General features: G+C 39.4%; 1 protein-coding gene across 1 annotated transcript in view; it reads left to right on the top strand.

Annotated features, from left to right (window-relative positions):
- Positions 1–18,901, top strand: part of OSBPL10 (oxysterol binding protein like 10) — a 118,383-nt gene that overhangs the window by 92,937 nt on the left and 6,545 nt on the right. Inside the window, exons 7-8 of the mRNA XM_075704864.1 lie at positions 3,674–3,820; positions 10,567–11,050. Of these exons, the coding sequence (XP_075560979.1) occupies positions 3,674–3,820; positions 10,567–11,050 (631 nt within the window). The remainder of the gene's footprint in view (positions 1–3,673; positions 3,821–10,566; positions 11,051–18,901) is intronic.

Raw genomic sequence — 18,901 nt, 5'->3', positions numbered from 1 at the left:
AAACCAAGCTCTGAGCCTTATAACTCAACTAATTATCTAAAAAATAATTTCCAGCATAGTAGTTAATTCGAAAAATTAACTTCTGGAAGAGGCTTTGGAAGAACAGAGGCAGGTTTGCCCTTTGACAGAAACATAGCTTTTAACTCTGTGGTTTTATCCTAGGCTTGTCGAAGTATCTTTTTCCTGAAGACATTTTTTTAAAATGCAGAATGTTTCCTTCAGGAAGAATTTCTTTCCCTTACAGGTTTCATCTGTTGAAAAAGAATCAGCAAGTTTTCTGATGAAGACTGCTGACTAGAATATCCGTTTCATATCCCAGCAGATGACCTCTCTAAGTTAATCGATCCCAGGTCTAATGAAGTGACCTGTTGCTAAATAGATCTCTGCCAGCGTGTGTTTTCGTGTCTTCGGCCTTTAAACTTTGAAGTGAACCCCTTCATGGGATTTCTAGAAATGATCTGTTGTTTCCCATTCAGATTTTTCTGAAAAATCCTGGTGCATCAGCCCAGTGTTGTAAACGACTTTTGATTAAAATTATATTAAATATAAGCCCCTTTCTGGTGCTTGTTTGTAACTGGTTCAGTATTTGATTCTCAGGGTTAGCACCCAAGCCTGGCTGTGCTGTTCATTCCTGGTCTGAGCTGTGCACAGCTCAATAGCTTTTATGTTGTGCTCTGACCACACAGGAATGTAGCAAATCACTGCTTTCCTAGTTCAGCTTTGCAATTACATTTTACGGGGAGAGGGGATGTATGTCAGTGTCTGCTAATTCAGAAAAGCTGCCATTAAACGATAATCACTCAACATAATCTTTTGCATCCTACTGCATGCTTACACATTGTTTAGGACTAAACTGCATACTATTTCTGTGGAAAGAAAAAGAATTAAAAACCTGATTGGACTTTTATGATCCCTTACAGATACAGTAGCTTTGTATTTTGTGGCTCTATGTCCACACACCCTATGTTGTGCTTTTACATGGTTGTTTTTTCAAAGAAAATATGCATTACTTAAAAAAGAAATGTCTATTTTTTTGTGCTCTTAAAAAGTAATTCAGTAACTACCTAGAACAGCTAATTAGAAGAGAGGAAAACACAGAAAGGATATTGCTTACTGAAAATGACTGCTGTTCAGTTCCTGTGCCATAAATTGTAAACTGCCACTTAAGTTTTGTTTTGTTTTTTTTTTTTTTGGAAAGTGAGAAAATATGCAGACAACTGATGTCATTCTATGTGCACTGAAGGTCACTAGTATGTTGCTAACTCTATTAGAGTTGTGAGATTTTTGATGCCCTTGCACATGTTCTTAAAATAGAGGAAAGTTAAGATAATTAAAATTATAGTCCTTATTGCAGAATGGTCATTAAACATTCTTGATCCTAATGATACATTGTACTTACTCTCCCTGATGAGCAGAAAGTCTTTCATTTAGATCAGTGCAAACACCTGAGCACCTAAACTGTTCATAGGGTTGCTTGCCCTCACTGTGCACGTTTTGTAGAGTAGCAATGAGAGGCAGTTGCTATTTTGTTTATAACACTTTGGAAGGCATGGAAAACCTAATACCTGTTTTAGCAGGAAAGAAGGAAGGATTTCTGTCCCTGGCTGAATGCAAAATCTCCAGGAGAAAAAGAAAATTCTTAATACATTATTTAGTCTGTGAACTTGTTGATGTGTAATTTAATTTATTTTCTGATGCTGTTAACAACTAAAGGTTACACAGCTGTTACATGTTCACTTGAAAGCTTGTTACCTGCTAGCATGTTCTCTCTCTCTCTCTCTCTCTCACTCATGCACACTCGTGCCCCCTCCCTCTTGCCCCCCCACCTGGAGAACAGCCCGCTAGGATATCCTTTGGGAAACAGCAGCACCATTTCCCTGTTGGAGCTGTGTGCAGTTAAACTCACTGATCTCGATGTCATATGACTAGAAACGCAAGGAGCAGATTGACATCTGGTGCACACTCTCCAACTTGTCGGATAGCCAAAAAAAAAAAAAAAGAGGGGGTGGGAGTGAGGAGGGGAGGTTCCCTTGCTTTTTTTTCTGCTGGAGCTTGTTTGCCGCGAGCTCGGTTCATGGCAGTAACAGAAGCAGCAGCGCTTATTTGGTGGCTCAGTGCTCTCAATGAGGTCAAGCTGGATCAAAGGGAAACCTCCTGTGGAAGCATCTACTGTAAGTTCTCATACTGCTTTTTCCACGCTCCCTCCAAATGAATCGTAGCCTGTACAACTGATCCAGGCTTCGGTGCTTTGTGTCTCCCCAACTGATAATTTCGTATGAGGTTGTCAGGTTTTATGTTAATTGAACTTGTCAGTAAGGCGTCAGTTGGATAATAATGCTGTGCATTTGGGAGGAAAGGGCTTATCATTCTATCCTTTTATTTTCTGAGTGAGTGGGAAGAAGAAAGTGTGGTTTTGTCCTTTTGAAAAGCTCCAAGCTGTTGAGGTTACAGCTCACCAGATTCTGTTTTATGTAATCTACATATTCTACTTTCTAAAGAAAGTAATTGTAAAGTGTCTTTCAAATGTCCTTGGATTTTGCCAAATAGCTATTCTTTTGGGAACAGTTACCTAAACATTTATTTAATTTAAAAAAAAAAAAAGAAAAATTAAAAAACAGAGAAAGAGAAAACACCTTATTCAAATCTTGGAAACATCTGTAGTAACTAAATTTCAGGGACACTTGCCTTAGACAAGCTGCTGTCCGCTTGAGGGATCTCTAATGTGATCATTCAGAAATATTTCTTTGAAACCTAATTCTGAATATCAGGTGGTTTTAATGAAACTTTTCAGTTGCAAAGACTTTCACAGTAAGATGAAAAAATTCTCATTTTATGTAATGAACTAGCTGTTTCTGCAAATATGCTGTTTAGCATGAAGGAATGCTAACTTTTGCAGGTAGTGTTGTCTCATTTACAGCATGGAAACCTTGGGGAATAATGAAATGTTGGGCCGTAAATTTTTCAGCTGTATAACCCAACTCTTTTTTTTAAAGTACAAAAAACTTACCTGAATATATATATCTGGAAGGCTTGCAGAGTGGTTTCAATGGACTGAACAAAATAACTACCACCTGTTTGGATTATTGTTAGTAATATATTGTAAACCCTGAGGGGAAATAAAGTATCACAAATCATTATCCCTCTCTGCTGTAAAGTTCCTATTGAAAGGAGATGGCATGATGTCTCTCTCTTGATCTTCAGCTAGTATGTCTGGAAACCGGGCAGCATTGGCATTCGAAGTTGGATAGAGGAAAGGAGAAAAATAGTGTGAAATCAGGTCATGCGACATCTAGGTGTGAAGTATGAGTATTTGCTTGAGAGAGTTATGAAGCAAACTCTTGAAGACTCATTTTCACCTGTGTACTTCTATTTAATAAATAGAAGATCTGTTACTTTAATATGCTGTAATTTTTGTCTGGCATCACTGCAATATAAATACGAGAAGATAATGTGTAGATTAGCATCTGATACTTACCACTCTTGTTCTGAGGATAGGATCAAAATGCTCTATGAACCCGTCACTGGATTTTTTTAAAGTGTAAATGTGTATCTTTTCTTGGTTTTAACAGAGGCTGTCTTTGGTTCTGCTGAGACAGCTCCATTTTTAAACATATAGTGGAAAAAACCATATCATATCTTTTTGTGCAGATGGTGATGTTTCTTTTCATTTCAGCATTCAGCTTCTGAGTTGGTCCTAGTTGAAGATGAAATGACAGATACTGAAGATAATGAAGAGGAGGATTTAGGAGTCATGGATGATCAACGTAGTGTAATTCTCCATCTCATCTCTCAGCTCAAACTTGGCATGGACCTTACCAGGGTACGGACACTGTATCTCTTTTATAATTGTTCATTCTTTTTTCTTCTTCTCATCCTTCTCTGTGTGTGTGTGTGCACATGCATGTGTGTGACTCCTGTACACATGTTTTGCCCCCATGGACAATGAAGTTTGCCTCTTCATAAAGGTGTGGTTCCAGAGAGGTATGGAGTGCTGTCTCCTGCTAGGTAGGCTTTCGCATAAAGTGACCACATCAGATATTTTAGTGATGGGAGGACAGGGTCAGGGGGAAGGGGAAAGAGAAAAGAAGAAGAAAAAACCTCGAAACTCTTCCTTATTTTTTTTTTTAATAAGTCTTTCAAAGGAACCATATGTTGTGTATGTATCCCACATGTATGTTAAGTCAGGGTGCACTGATCATTTTGAGGAATCATAATACCAGTTTTATGGATGAAGGAGATAAGTGCTCAAGTTACTGCTTTGTGGATTGGATTCCATTTAATTACTTGGCAGCTGCAAAAAAACCATGGTGGTAAAGAAATTGCAGTCTTCAATATATCACTGTTCTTGTCTGTGCTAAGCAGCTCACCAATTTAACCTTCTGTGCATCCTTCTGGTCCTGGAACCAGTATTGTTATGAGCTTATCCATACTGATATGATCAGAGAAGTTATGGTGTCTAAGAAATTTCCTATAAGTCCTTAGGGTTTTGGAAAGGAGGTAGATGTTCTGGAAGCAAGGAATGCCTCTTTTTGAATAGTCTTACATTCCAGTGAAACCTGCTCATGGGACTTAATAATCAAGTGGATTTTTGTAAAGATATGGAATACCCTTTCCTTCCACAAAGCTTTTCTACTTAAAAAAAAACAAAAGGCAAATAAAACCCCTATAACCTACTTCCACAAATAAGAAAAGCTCATTCTGACTTACTCCCTCCACAAATTAAAAAAAAATTTGGAATGACCAGAGAATTACCCTTGTGCATGAAGTAGCTATGCAGGAGATTCTTCTCATGGGCATTTTGGTATTCTGAAGAGTTCATCTGCTTTCCTTTTTGATCTTACATGCTAATCGAAATCTATTTTTACTGTCACTTTCTTACAAAATCAGGCTTTCTCAATATAGTCTTTTCTGCTTCCTCTGGAGCAATTGACAATATTTAAAGATACTTAAATGTTTTAAGACTGAACAATCCCATGATCTGTTGCTAAGTATAGCTATTGAATAGTTGCATGGAAATTAATGTTTTGTTCTAAATAGAACAAAAGTTTCATCATTTCATTTGTGAATCATTTATACCTGTCACTTCTTAGTATGTCTGGGGTTATGTACAGTTCATTTTTTGTTTTGTTTTTCTTACATTTCTCAATTTTTCATAGCTTTTCCTCTTTTCTATGTTGGTTTGTTAGGGCTGTCTCAGTCCATGATGTCTAAACTAGACTAAGATTCCTTATCTGTTGTTCTTGTGTCTTCAAAACATTTTGTCTGTTGCCGTGAACAAGACCTTCCCTGATTTCTAGTGTCATCTTTTTGTCAGGGCAGAGGAGGCAAAAACCCCAAAGACACATGGTTAATGTAAACACAAAAAGTTCCTGTAAATAAAAGAAGTGCAGATACTTATAAGTAGGAATGTAAATATATATGCTAACCTATTTCTTACATAGTGTTCTTAGAAGACAGTTTTTGAGGATAGTGATGAATATTATCAGATCTATGGTGTGGCAAAATACTAGCACGCATGAATGTGCGTATGTAATACCCACAGTCTGAAAAGAGGAAGAGGCATATGGCAGGCATAGTTAGATCTATCTCTCGCCTGTGTGATGCACGAATACACATATGATGAGTATTAATGAGACATGCCACATGTGCACATCACTTTTCTGACCATTTTGAGGATTAAAAAAAAAAAATTACAAGACAGCTGGCTGCTTTTTTTTATTAACTTTGCTTCCTGACATGAGGCCTGTAGGGCCACAGACGTGACGATAAAGCTTGGTTTGTTGGCTGCACCTCTTCTCATTTTTCATTTATGCTCTGCAAGTCAGATTTCAGATAGACTTGATGGTAGTCAGCTGCTGCTGGAAGTGGTTGTGGCACAGTAGTTGCTAATATCAGAGGATGTTTTACATGTTTCCATTTTCCTGTGCTTTCTTCCCTAGGGTTGTTTATTCAGTTCATTTTGTGAGCTATGGATTGTAACATGATACACACATGAACAAACAGCTCTTCTGAGCCCTTGGTGGCTTTTGGTTCTGGGTGCATAATCATTACCTTCATGTACCATATCGGAGGAAACAGCATCTTTTCCTTTTCCTATGGGGTGCTTGCTGATGTTACTGTTGGCTTTGCCTGTGCTGACACGGATTTCCCACAGTGATGATAGCCACATTTAATGTTGCAGAGGTGCTTCACTTTTGAAATGTGTCATGCTGCCATGCCTTTTAATGAGGAGTTAAGCAGTAAAAATCTACTGTGAAGGGAAACACCTGCAATGAAGTATTCAATCTGCATGGGGATTTGCTAGAACAGGCTAGGCTCTGTGGTGGCCAAATAGACTTCAATAGCTGCTAGAGAGAGTTGGGTAGGGGAACAGTTCCCAGCAGCAGAACATAGTACAAAACCAGTGCCTTGGACTGGGCTAGGACTTTAAATCTAATTTAAAATTGGAATTGCTGGGGAAAAAAGTTCCTAAATTGTTTGTTCTTTGGACTTTTAAAAAATGAAAAAATGAATAGTGCCAAAAATCACTGTCAGCCTGATAAATATGTTGGCAAATGGCATCTAATGGATTGAAATTAATGCTAGCAGTTTGTACAGATGGGTGATGACTCCCCCGCATTCCCTTACGTTTCCTAGGCAGTTAGTATGTGCTAAAAATAAAGGGCTGCCATTCTGCGTAAAAGGGCTGCCAGTAATTCTGCAGAATATCTAACCTGTTGTAAATTAATATTATAGCATGTTCATGATGTCATAAGTTTTAAATTTGCTTGTCAATATACTTCTATCTTGTAATTTTAAAATGTTCGTGGGATGAAAATAGCTTGTTTTATTCCCACAGTGACACAGATGACAGCGGAAAGCTTTTGTACCTCTAAGAGGAGGACATCTCAGCATGGGGTACCTTGGTCAGATTTCTGAAAAAAGTAGGGAATGGTGCTGACAGACACCCATGTTTTGCTTCACAGTAAATAGTAGGGGGGATAAATATCTCGGTTCTTAAGAAGTGGTGCTCTTACTTTCCTCAGTTGCATTCAGATCTAATTAAGTAAAAGTGAATTCAAACCTAGGAAGTTATGATCAAGCTTTGAACCAATATCCTCTTTTGAACCTCAATGAAAAGGAAGAATGCCTGTTAAACTGCTTTCTTTTTGCATGAAACCTGAAAAAGAATAACAACAGAGATTATTCTAACATTTTAGAATGCAATGAGGAAATTTTTTGCTTCAGACTTCATCAACTTGGTATTTATTCTAGAGAGATGCTTTTGTCCATTTGGTTGTCATGCCAGCTTTTTCTCAGAGGAAAAAATTAGGCAGTTTTGACTTTTTATGCAAATACAAAAAAAAAAAAAATTATTGTAGTCCAAAACCAGTATAAAGAACGTAGGTCCTAAGTGTATTCTTCTTCTGGACAGTGCATTTTGCTTGGCTGCAAAAGAGTTGAAAACCTCATTCCTTTGGAAGCTAGAGTACTAGCACAAGTGCATGACAGTCCAGTGCTGGCAAGAATGCCGTATGCTTCCAAATTTGTTTATTTCTATTTTGCTTATTTCTGCAGAAATCAAGGTAGGGCCAATTTAAAAAAAAAAAAAAAAAAAAGACTGGTGTGAATATTTTTTTTTTTTTAAACTATGTTAGTGTGTGGTGGTGGTGCATATTAAAATTTTCAGGCAATGAGATTATTTAGTAAAAGGCAATGCTTTCTAGGCATATTTTGTAATACTGGAGTTGTGTAAGCTTAAAAACTCCAATATTTTTCATATGTAGTTCTGCCTCCTTTTGAGGAAACAGTTAAATTATTCTACGTTTTGCCATGGATCCTTTCCTGCTACAATTAAGGATGTAGTTTCCATTTTAGTTAGGCTTTTAAAGCAAGATCATTTGAGCTGGAGTTCAAGCTTTATTCAGATTTCAAATTGATTCTTGAAACTGAGTAATAAGTGTCCAGTGGCTCATAACATCTCATTTAGTGGCGATGTTGGCATAGCTGTGTTAAATATGTAGCTGCAAAGCACACAGCTAGTACTTGAGAGAGTAGATACGAGGGCTAGATGATCAAGTCAACAGGATGAAACCACAGCAGTCTTAATGTTGTACCATAAAATTTGCATTGGCTTAAGTATGGTCCATAGTTTTCTTTCTTTCTCCTCCATTTGTGCTAATAAAGGTCACTCTTTTTAGAGAGCGCCACTTGGACGTAACGAGATGCAGAGTGCTGTTTATTCAAATGAGTTTCCCTGCCCTTTCAAATCTGTGCAGTGAACTCATGATAGTCACTACTAGTATTTCGAGCCACAAATGATGGGGGTGTTTTTTCTATGTTTTGCTGTCAGTTTCCCCCTTGATAACCTGGTCTTCGAGTGTGCAATTTATATTAAAATGAGATCCTGTATTGAGGATCAGTAATGCTGAATTGCATTTTTTTAAAGATTATATTGGATAATGAATATTTGGTCAGAATGGGAATGTTGCAAGTAAGACGGAATTGTTTAAAGAGCTAAAAATACCATAAGAAAATCTACTGCCTTTCCACTTCGCCTGCCAAAGTTTTAGATTTCAGTTTTAAAAAACAATCTCCTCAGCCCCTTGCTATCACACCACCAAGGGGACTGTAGTCTGTCTTTAATAAAAACTCGGTAGTTTGCCACTCATAGTGTAAAATTAAGGTCCTGCATCTTTTGGGGCCTCATTAGGTTGGTAACAGAGACCGTGTAGAGTCCTCAAGGCTTACAGAGTAGAGTCACAGGACTATTACAGATGGAACTTTGCTTGATTTATATCTAAACTGGTAAAAAATATTAGCCTGTAAAAGACCATATGTGTGTAAATAGTATACAGAAGGAAAGAGCAAATGAGTATGTATGTTACCAAACAGAGCGGTGATCTGTTTTTTTTTTGCAGGTGTGGTATGTTGACTTACTGTGTAGGTATTAAGACTGCATTTAGAGCCGTTGTGACTGGAATTTTTTTTCATGTTTACAAGTTTTCTTTGAAAAGAACTAAACAATGAATAAAAGTTTGACAGCTTCTATTTCATTATCCATGGGATCCAAAAGAACTGAACTGTGCTTTGGTCCCTCTTAGAATAGCAAGCTGGGGCGGCAGGGGGGAAAGCAAATGTGTGTGTTTGAAGGGTGGCTCCTTGCCTGCTGTGAATAACCCTTGCTTTTGGGAAAGGGAAAAAATAAACACAATGAAGAATTGAAGAGGAAAGCAGAAAAATTGCTTTAATAGGGGACAGCTGTTGGTTTGCATCTGGCATTACTGAGCCACTTTGACTCTAGACAAATTTGTGTGTGCCAGAAGTTCTTGCTGGTCACGCAGGAGCGACCTCTGAGCTCCCCTGGGATGGTCCTGCACAAGGGGTGGAGGGTGAGGGAGGAGGAAGGGAGAGAATTTAATTATTTTAGGTCCTGTAGCCCTTGTCTGTCTTGCAGTGCACTCGAGGATGTTTCATTGAAAACTTTTAACCAAGTGTTATTCCTAAGTGGGTGACTTTGGCAACATCTGCGTTGCTAGATGAGCCACTTGAGACTGCATCCAAATCCCCCAGGGCTGGCTCCCTCCAGTGCAGCCTGCCTAGTGCTCAGGCCCAGGTTTTTTCTGGGTCCCTGGAGCATCTGCAGTCCCAGGATATTAATGTAACAGTTTGTGCACTTTTTGTTTGTTTCAACTTGTCTGAATTAAGATGAAGGCATGCAGGGGCCCACCACAGTAGTATGGTACAATCTCCAACTGAGGGGATGTGCTGTGTGCCTGGAGGTGACGGGAGAGCCTAGAGGTGGCAAGGGATTTGACTTGGGAGATGGGAGGGGACATGACACATGTGATGACAGTGTAGCGCAGAGGGAGTCAAACCTGGAGTGGTTTCCTGCCTCTTGAGAGGAGTCCTTGGCATGGTTTTATCCTTGGAAACGCACCTGAGGTTTGGTTTTGGTTGGATCTACTTGGCTTGGTTTGTTAGAGGCTTCAGGGGACCTAAGACATACGCAGTGGGTGGTCAGGGGCCCAGGAGTGAAACTGGGAGCCCAGTTGTTTGACAGAATGGGTAGGTGTACCCCTTGCACTATCCACCACTTCCAGATTGGCAATGTGTATGTTTATATAAAATACTCATCTTCTAGTGGTTTGCGAGGGTGTGCCCTGCTCTTTCTGAAGGGTTATGATTAGTTGGGTTTGTTGATGTGTGATGTAAATTAATTTACATGCAAGTATGTTTTTATGTCCTGTAAACAAGGAGAACAATGGTTGGTTTGTTAACTGAGAGGAGAGGAAAAGGCAGATTTCCACGTGAGCGGAACAGCCCATCCCTGTTGCGTGAGCTGCTCTTGTGAATCATAATGAAATAGGAAGCAGCCTGCATGGCTATCGAGGCCACTGCTTTTTCCTTCGCTCATTAGTAACACTGCAAAGAAAATTAAATTGCTGTGGCAGGGGAGGAAAATACGCTGTCCTGAAACTTGGCAGGGCCAGAATTGCAGCTGTCTTAACTGTTCTTCCCCCCCCTTCCCCCGTGGTAGTATGATCATGGGGAAATCATATCTGCCTTTGTCTGCTTTGCATACAGGTAGTGCTTCCAACATTTATTTTGGAGAAAAGATCCCTGCTGGAGATGTATGCAAATTTCATGGCCCATCCAGACCTGTTTTTGTCAATTGCAGCTGGAGCCACTCCCGAGGAAAGAATTATCTGCTTTGTGGAGTATTATCTAACAGCTTTTCACGAAGGCCGAAAGGGAGCGGTTGCCAAGAAGCCCTATAACCCTATAATTGGTGAAACGTTTCATTGCTCGTGGGATGTGCCTAAAGATAAAGTGAAAGCATTCAGAACTAATGGTACCTCCACGGTTTCTAAGGACCCAACCAAGGAGTTTGGCCAGGACCAGTCCACGTGCTACAAGCTGAGGTTTGTAGCTGAACAAGTATCCCACCATCCACCGGTATCTTGCTTTTACTGTGAGTGCAAAGAGAAGAAAATGTGTGTGAACGCTCACGTATGGACCAAAAGCAAGTTTATGGGCATGTCAATAGGTGTTTCTATGGTAGGTGAAGGTAAGAAACATGCTTTTATCTTGTTTTTTTGAGCTAATGTAGGTGTCAACACGACAGCAATCCAGATATTTTCCTGCTTGCTAGCCCTCTGACCCTCTGACCTTTCATTTGAACCTTGTGGCTATTTGCTTTTGTGAAGTGTGGAATTAAAACTGTAGGGTTCATGTAACATTTTTCTGTCCAGACAGAATGTGAGACACATTACATATATAAATGTGTGCTTATATGAATGTGAGACTGTTAATTATATCTGAAGTACAGTCGCACGTTAAGTTGTAGTAGCAAATGGCTACTGACAGTATATTCTGTAAGAACACTTCCATTTGTCTTGCTCACTTTTAAAGTAATAGGCAATTTGGTATGGGACAGTTTCACAACTGGAGCAAAGCAATAGGAAAACCCATGTTTTTACTTAAGCCTAATGTTCTTTTTTCATAGTTTCTGCAAAGAATCATGGTTTCTGTAGTGTTTACAAAGTTAGTGTATTATCTCAAGCTTTGTAGCTTGTAGTCACGGTATAAATCGTGATTTGCCGTATCATACGTATACTGTCTGCTTTGTGATAAGTCATTGCTCAACATGAATTCAGAAATACAGGGAATCATAACAAATTCTTAATGGATGATCTGAACTGATAAACACACCTGTACCAGTGTCGTTACTGACTGCTAATGTACTGCTTTAATGTTTCTAAGCAATTTAGTCAGTCCCTTTTGCCATTTGAGGGTAATTTCCTGTGTATGGTTTTTAGTGTTTTACCTTAACTAGTTTTTAGACTGTGGTCTCAGAAGCACCAGGACAATTTACAGTAAATGCTGCTTTTTGTCATCGTTATGTTAAATACTATGATACTAAAGTAGTAAAAAAGTAGAGTGGGAAATGTAGTGATTTGGTTTTGCTTATTAGTAACAAAACAATTATGGTGAAAACACAGGGCTATGTTCTGCTGTTTCTACTAGCTGGAACTAAAGAACAAACTCAAACAGAAGAAAGGGCTACAGCAGCTTCTTTCCTGATGGCGATATATTCCCTGTTCTGTAGAAGAGCCATGAAACTTCCTTACTACTGGATTTGATATTGTTGTGATAGTAAAAGTCTGTAACAGCATGGCTGTTTCCTCCTTCCTATGATTTTTAGGTATTTTGCTTTTAATAGTTAAGGAAGTTGGGAAGGGAGTGTCAGAAGGGAAATCAGTCCTTCTGTCAGAAGGGAAATCGGTCCTTTTGTCTGTCTCCTGACTGTATGTACTACTGCCAGCCTGCGTCATTGGTTTCACTTGCTGCATTTTTCTGGTACGTATTTGTTTCTAGTACTGTTTTTCTCAGCGAAGGGAGCTATTTAATGGAAATAAAATTAAACACAAAGTCACTTATGATTATGTAGGAGTAGGGAGATTTCTTTTTCTTGCTGCTAGTGCACACAGTTCCCTGGGATTGGGGGTGTGTACTGGGGGGATTATTTAAGACTTCAAAGTCCTCATGTGTCCCAGTTTTGAGAGAGAAAGGGTCTAGGAATTAACCACTTCCTTACCCCAAGGATTGTTTAATGTGTGTTTGTGAGAGTAAGTTCTTCCCGCCCCCCCGTTTTTTTCCCTCCTTTTTTTTTTTTTTTTTTTCCCTGATCCTGGAGTGTTGTGGTTTAGCCCCAGCCAGCAACTCAGCACCACGCAGCCGCTCGCTCACTGCCCCTACCCCGATGGGATGGGGGAGAGAATTGGAGGAGTAAGAGTGAGAAACACTCCTGGGTTGAGATAAGAACAGTTTAATAATTGAAATAAAGTAAAATAGTAATGATAATAATAACAATACAATAATGATGATAATAATAATATACAAAGCAAGTGATGCACAATGCAATTGCTCACCACCCGCCGACCGATACCCAGACAGTTCCCGAGCAGCGATCGCTGCTCCCCAGCCAACCCCCCCAGTTTATATACTGAGCATGACGCCATATGGTATGGAATAGCCCTTTGGCCAGTTTGGATCAACTCTTCTGGCTGTGCCCCCTCCCAGTTTCTTGTGTACCTGGCAGGGCATGGGAAGCTGAAAAGTCCTTGACTAGCATAAGCAGTTCTCAGCAACAACTACAAACATCATTGTGTTATCAACATTCTTCTACTAAATCCAAAACACAGCACCATGCCTGCTACTAGGAAGAAAATTAACTCTATCCCGGCTGAAACCAGGACATGGAGATATCCCAGGAGTGGAGGCAGGCTTTGGGGGAACATCTGCAATGGTGAACCCTTTCATTGCAAGGTTTGCTGCTGTCTTTATGATGGGCATTTTGGGAGGAAGTTTGAGTTTACCAATTTATAGTTATTGTTAGTCTTTTTTGTTCATGTAAGCAGTGCAGAAGCATGCAGCTTCATGGTGACAGCATTTCTGGGAAGTGATGGAGAAACTCCAGTGCAGTCCAAGCATTTCTGTTGTGTGTTGAGCACTGGCAATACGCAGCAAGAAGTTGTACCACTGAAGCTTTTCCACCATCTGAAAACAGCCAGCCTAAACCTGACAGCCTCGGTTTAAAATGTTTGCTTCGCAGTGCAGTTTTTTTCACTTGAAACTACACTTTCTTAATTTTTTTTAAAAATTTATTTTAGTCCCAGGGAAGTCTTCCTAATTAAGTTGGTGTGTAGATTTGTCAAGCTGTGCAAAAATAAGAATCTACTGCAGACATTTCTTTCTCATGTGCTACATAAGTATAAATTCTGTAGTAGATTGAGGTCAGCATGAGTACTGGGGAATAGATTGCTGAACAAATGAAAATTAGCCGCTGGATTTACAATGTGGAAAAACTATGTCTGTATTTACATATCTGGTAATAATATTTTTGAACGTGAAATATAATTTGGAGACTTTTCTTTGTATTCAAGGACATTTTATGCATTGCAGCATTTCAAGTGGGATAAGTTAGTCTAACAAAGCACAGATTGAGGAAAGATGCAGTTAGAAGATATATATGAAGGTAGTTAGGTAGAAACTAAAGTTAGCCACTTAGGAGGAGCTTCCTGACAGCAAGGTTGGCTGGTAAAGTTCTAGAATCTTATTTTAACCTGCTAAAACCAGATTAAGTGAGTTTCTCAGGATCATGACTGATTCTGCTTTTGATAAGAGATGAAGTGACATCTCATGAATCATAGAAATCCCTGAGTTTTGTTTGTTCCTTGTTTTTGCTACTATGCATTGGATGACCAAAGTAATTGTGTTATTGTTGAATTTTTGTGGTCTTGTCCCTTCCTCCTCTTTGTTTTTTTTTTTTTTTCCATTATGAGCATTCAGCCCTTTTTTTGACTGTTGCTGGAGTTTACTTATGTACATGTGGGTGCCTTTGACTTTTTGTTAGATAAGTAAGGATTTTAGATTCTGCATGATGCCACTTGAAAGACAGTTTCCTTGATGTTTCTAATGTACCTGTGTCCATTCTGAGACGTCATTTAAATTGTTCTGGTGTTGGTATAGTAGTTTCGTTATACTGTGCATTCATTCAGTACTATTTGATGTACGTAGCAAAAGTATTTCCTTCCAAACAGCATTAGAGAGCCGCAATTAATGTTTTGGATAATTCAGTGGTAGGAAGTGGCCATCTTGTTCTAGTTCAGGTATTTATCAGCACATTTTTGTTTGACATGTAACTTAGTTGTGACCTTAGTGTTGAACACAAAAAACTCATGATTTGTTTTGAAACTTTGCTCTCTACTGAATAGTTTTGTGTGTGGCTTTCAAACAGTTGAATGAGGCTTTTTCTACTGCAATTGGCTATTTACAGAAATACAGTAGTTCTGAATTTTTGGATCTATATTGTGTAAGGAATACGCTGATAATGTTTCTGTGGTGCTTTTGAAGCTTATTTTTTTAGCTTGTCACAATGTCCTTAGATATATAGAGCATGTTGCTTTTTATGCTTTGTGGTTAGCAGCAGTGGATATGCTGAAATAGGATGTCATGGAAGTACAAAGGCTTCTATAAGAATTTAAAGAATTAGGGGATTTGAGGACAAGTATGGTCCTGTCATACAAAGGGTACAGCTGAGTATCTTCATTGTACAATTTTCACTGTATGTTGCATCTCAAAGTGACTTAAGATTCCTTCCCCCCATCTGTGATATTTTTTTTTTGTTGATTCAAGGTAAGTATCAGTTGCAGGGATGCAGAACAAGTAGGAAAGCACTGCTGGAAATCCATGTGAGAAGCTGTTTTATATGCTAGCCCTTCATCTGTGGTTATGAGGGGTCTAAATCTGGCTTGCTAATGAAATGTCTCAACTTTTTCTTCACTATATGACAAAACCCCCATTCTTCAGAGCAGTCAGCATTGCGTTTCTTCATGAGAAAGCTACTCTGAATAGAAGAGAGGGTGTTTTGCATAAAAGAATTCATGTTGTGTGCACAGTCCCCAGTTCTGGTTAATGTTAATTATGTACTAATGAGAGAGTGAGGAAGAAGTGTAATGAAGAAGATCACATTAAGATTTAAATTAGCAAGGGATGAGAGAGTCAATGTAAATATTTAATGTTTTTTACGTGGTCCAAAGAATCTTCAAACAGATACTGGTTGTAGGATAAGGGTGCTTTAGTGGAAAAGGCTGTGGTGAGCACACGTCGGTGTGGGCTGTGCGTGTTCCTTTTCTGCTCTTGGGTTTTGTTCCAAACAGCAAAATCCAACAAAAAGCATCACCTTTGATTCACGGATTAATTTTGCAGACAGCATAAAGTACGTTTAAGTGGATTGCTCTGTATTGTCAAGTGGCTAGTTACATCTTGTGTTTTCACTCCTGCAGTTCTAAATGTTTTAAAAACTAGTGAGGTATAGGCTTCCAAAAATTCTTTTTTTAAATTGAAATCAACCTTGAAAAGACTTTGTAGGTAGGGAAAAGGTTCAGTGCTCTTTCCAGGGTAAATCTAAATGAAAGCAATGAATGTTTTTTCTCTTGTTTTTTTTTCTGTTTAAATATATGTATGTGTATGTGTTTATAGGTGTACAGGTCTATAGTTTCTATTCCTGAAGCATTAGTGACTTTTTGATTTACCAGTCCCAAAGATTGACTACTCCGTGCAACTAGAGCTACTTAAATATTACCCTCATACTAATTTTTGTATTAATACTTTTTAGCCCAGTGGTTTCAGAACAGTTTCCGTATGGCATAGCACTCATTACTTAATTTAGCAAATGGCTCTAGTCTTTGGAAAATGAGCAGCGCAGCGCGGCTTGCTGGAACGCTTACGAGACAGTATGAGCCTTGTTCTGGTGTCTCATATTTTCCCGTGCGAATCTGCGTGGCTGGTGATGCACTATGCCCATGTGGGGTTCATCCTGTACGTAACTCACTCCTGTTTGTGCCATGTTAAGAATCATGCAGACAGTATGAAGAGCCTGTTAAATTAGGAAAACTGCCCTAGGCCGTTTGTGTCCCACGTACTATTTGTTGTTCAGATTGATCTCCATACAATCAGTGGGAAGCATTAAATTTCACATGCCTCTTCTGCAGCTTATTGATCCAAAGTCTCCTCTGGGTATTTCATCAATATGTATTACTGGAAAATCAATTCACAAAGCTGCAGCATCAGTGAGGGACATGTGATAGTCAAACAGGGGAAATTATATGCTGCAAACATCACTTCCTTTAATGCAGGCTGAGGAGTCGTGGAGAGGAGCATGACTGTGAATACGTTGCCTTAGTCAAAAGCAGGAGTAAATGGCATTGAGGACATTTCAAGGGGGAATTTCAAAATTCCGCACTTGTTTACAAAAAATTCACCCTTCTCTGTGGGTTTTGTTCTAACAAACTAGATTACTAAATCCTCCCAGAGTACTTACCTGGTGCATTCTTCCATGCGTAATAGCTTCCTAAAAATACTTAAGATTTATTTTTTTTTTAAAAAGAATTTGCAGTTCCCAAAAGAATTCATTGATGTGAGAGGAGAAAATGTTACTGAAAATGGGAGAATCTTCTGCAACTTTTCGTGTATATTTACTTATAGCCATTTTTAAACTAAAAATGAATGATCCCTTGCAGTGGGGAAGCAAGGGAAGAAAAATAGCCTGTGTATTTTCCAGCAGATATTTTTAAAGATCAGTCACAATGTAATGATACTTAGAAGCAGATGTTAAGAGTACACAAGGCTTTTTTAAAAATAACGGCTGGATTTTAGTTTTTTCTGCCTTTACTTTCTCAAGATTTAAACTCGGCAGGGTAGGGAATGAATTCAAATTGTGGTAGCAGCTACAAATGTTGACTCTCAGTGTCATTTTGGCTTCCACTTCCCTAAGAGGGCATGGGTCTCAGTTCAGACATGGTGGTGCGGCTACAGTCTTCACGGTGCTTCAGTTAAACCAGGTTTTGCATGTGGACTCTGTAAGCGATGGAATGCAAAACTAACAGTCACCTTAATACTAAAAGTAGTATCGTGTTGTGGATATTTCAAATCTTCCCTTTATTCTTTTTTAGATTATAATTATTGAGCTGGAGTCATATTTCAAGTGAGAGATAGCACTTCTGTATTTATTCAGGTGTTTAAGGAATTAAAAAAATATGCTACCAGGTGCTAAAAATACCGCCAAGAGAGCTGGGTTCAGTTTTTAATATCTAACCTGCTGTGGTGGTTAAATATTTACATTGAAGGTCACTGCTGTTGTTTGTTTTTCACTTTTCAGTGTGCTTGGCAGTGTTCATTAGAGCTCTGCATCCCTCCCACCGGAGTATGGAGGAAAAAAGCTATCGATCCCATCAGAGAGACAGAGGCAAACCTATGCTAACCCAGGAGGAAATTGTGTTTACCATGGCAGTTTCCTCTCGTGTGGGGACACGCGGTGACGGTCAGAGGAGGATGGCTGGGCCCGGGGAAGTAGGAGGCTCTGGGGAAACTCACATGAAGGTGTGGTTCATAAATACAGTGAGGTTCTCCCCCAGCAGTGAGCACCACGCCTGCCCACCGTATTGCTATCAGACCTTTTGTCTTTTAAAAAAAAAAAAGAAAGAAACACAAAACCCTCATGACAACAAAACCCCCAAAACTGTCATGTTGGAAGCTGATGCTTTCAGGCGGGCTGTGCTTTTTGACTGCGTGAGGATTATGTCTGTGCTTAGACTGGGGAAGCGTGACCTCGTGGGTAGCATCGCAGGCCATTTCCCGCAGCTGGTTGCTGCTACGTGTCTGTTGCCCGTGACTGTAATGAAGAAGGTGGAGAATAGATGGGAACAGGAGGAGAAAGGAAAGCTGACAGACTTGAGTCTAAAACCTGTTGTAGTTCTCTGTGGAAAATGCCCAACTGCGGACTGTCAGGTTTCCTTTCTGCGTTTGATCAGTACCCATTAGCTTGCTTTGATCCTTTTCGAATATCATCATCAAGTTAAAAGGCTTCTCGATTGTTCTTTATTAATTTAATGTTATTATAACATCCATTTAATGAGTCTGATAAGCAGAGTCATCTTCTTGAGTAAAAGTTCTCCTGGCTGCATGTCCCGGGTGAGTTGGGTAGTTCAGTGTCCTGCAGTGTGTTCAGCTTGGTTTTACCTGCAGGTATGGAGCTGAGGAATCTTGAGGCAAAATGTGCGTGTGTTCCAGCTCTCTCCTGGCTGTTCCCTGCTGGTGAGGGTTCAACACATGACACGAGGCACTTGTGACTTGCCCAGGCAAAATAATTAAAGGGCCTTTTAAGACATTGCTTTTCTGCGTTTGTGCTTTTGCACTCTCCAGCTCATTTGTGTCAAACTTGCTGGAGTAGAAATGCTGGCTGTGTCGTTGCTGGTGGGCTGAGGCTGCAGAAGTCCTGAGAACAACTGCATAAAACTGTTCCAGTTTTCACAAAGGTGTTTTCCTGTGGAACGGTTTCAGAAGGCACAAGTGACAA

This window comes from Pelecanus crispus, chromosome 2, assembly GCF_030463565.1.
Source record: "Pelecanus crispus isolate bPelCri1 chromosome 2, bPelCri1.pri, whole genome shotgun sequence".
Classification (NCBI taxonomy): domain Eukaryota; kingdom Metazoa; phylum Chordata; class Aves; order Pelecaniformes; family Pelecanidae; genus Pelecanus; species Pelecanus crispus.
The sequence above is the reverse complement of the archived record's forward strand: the minus strand, read 5'-3'. Positions and strand labels throughout refer to the sequence as shown.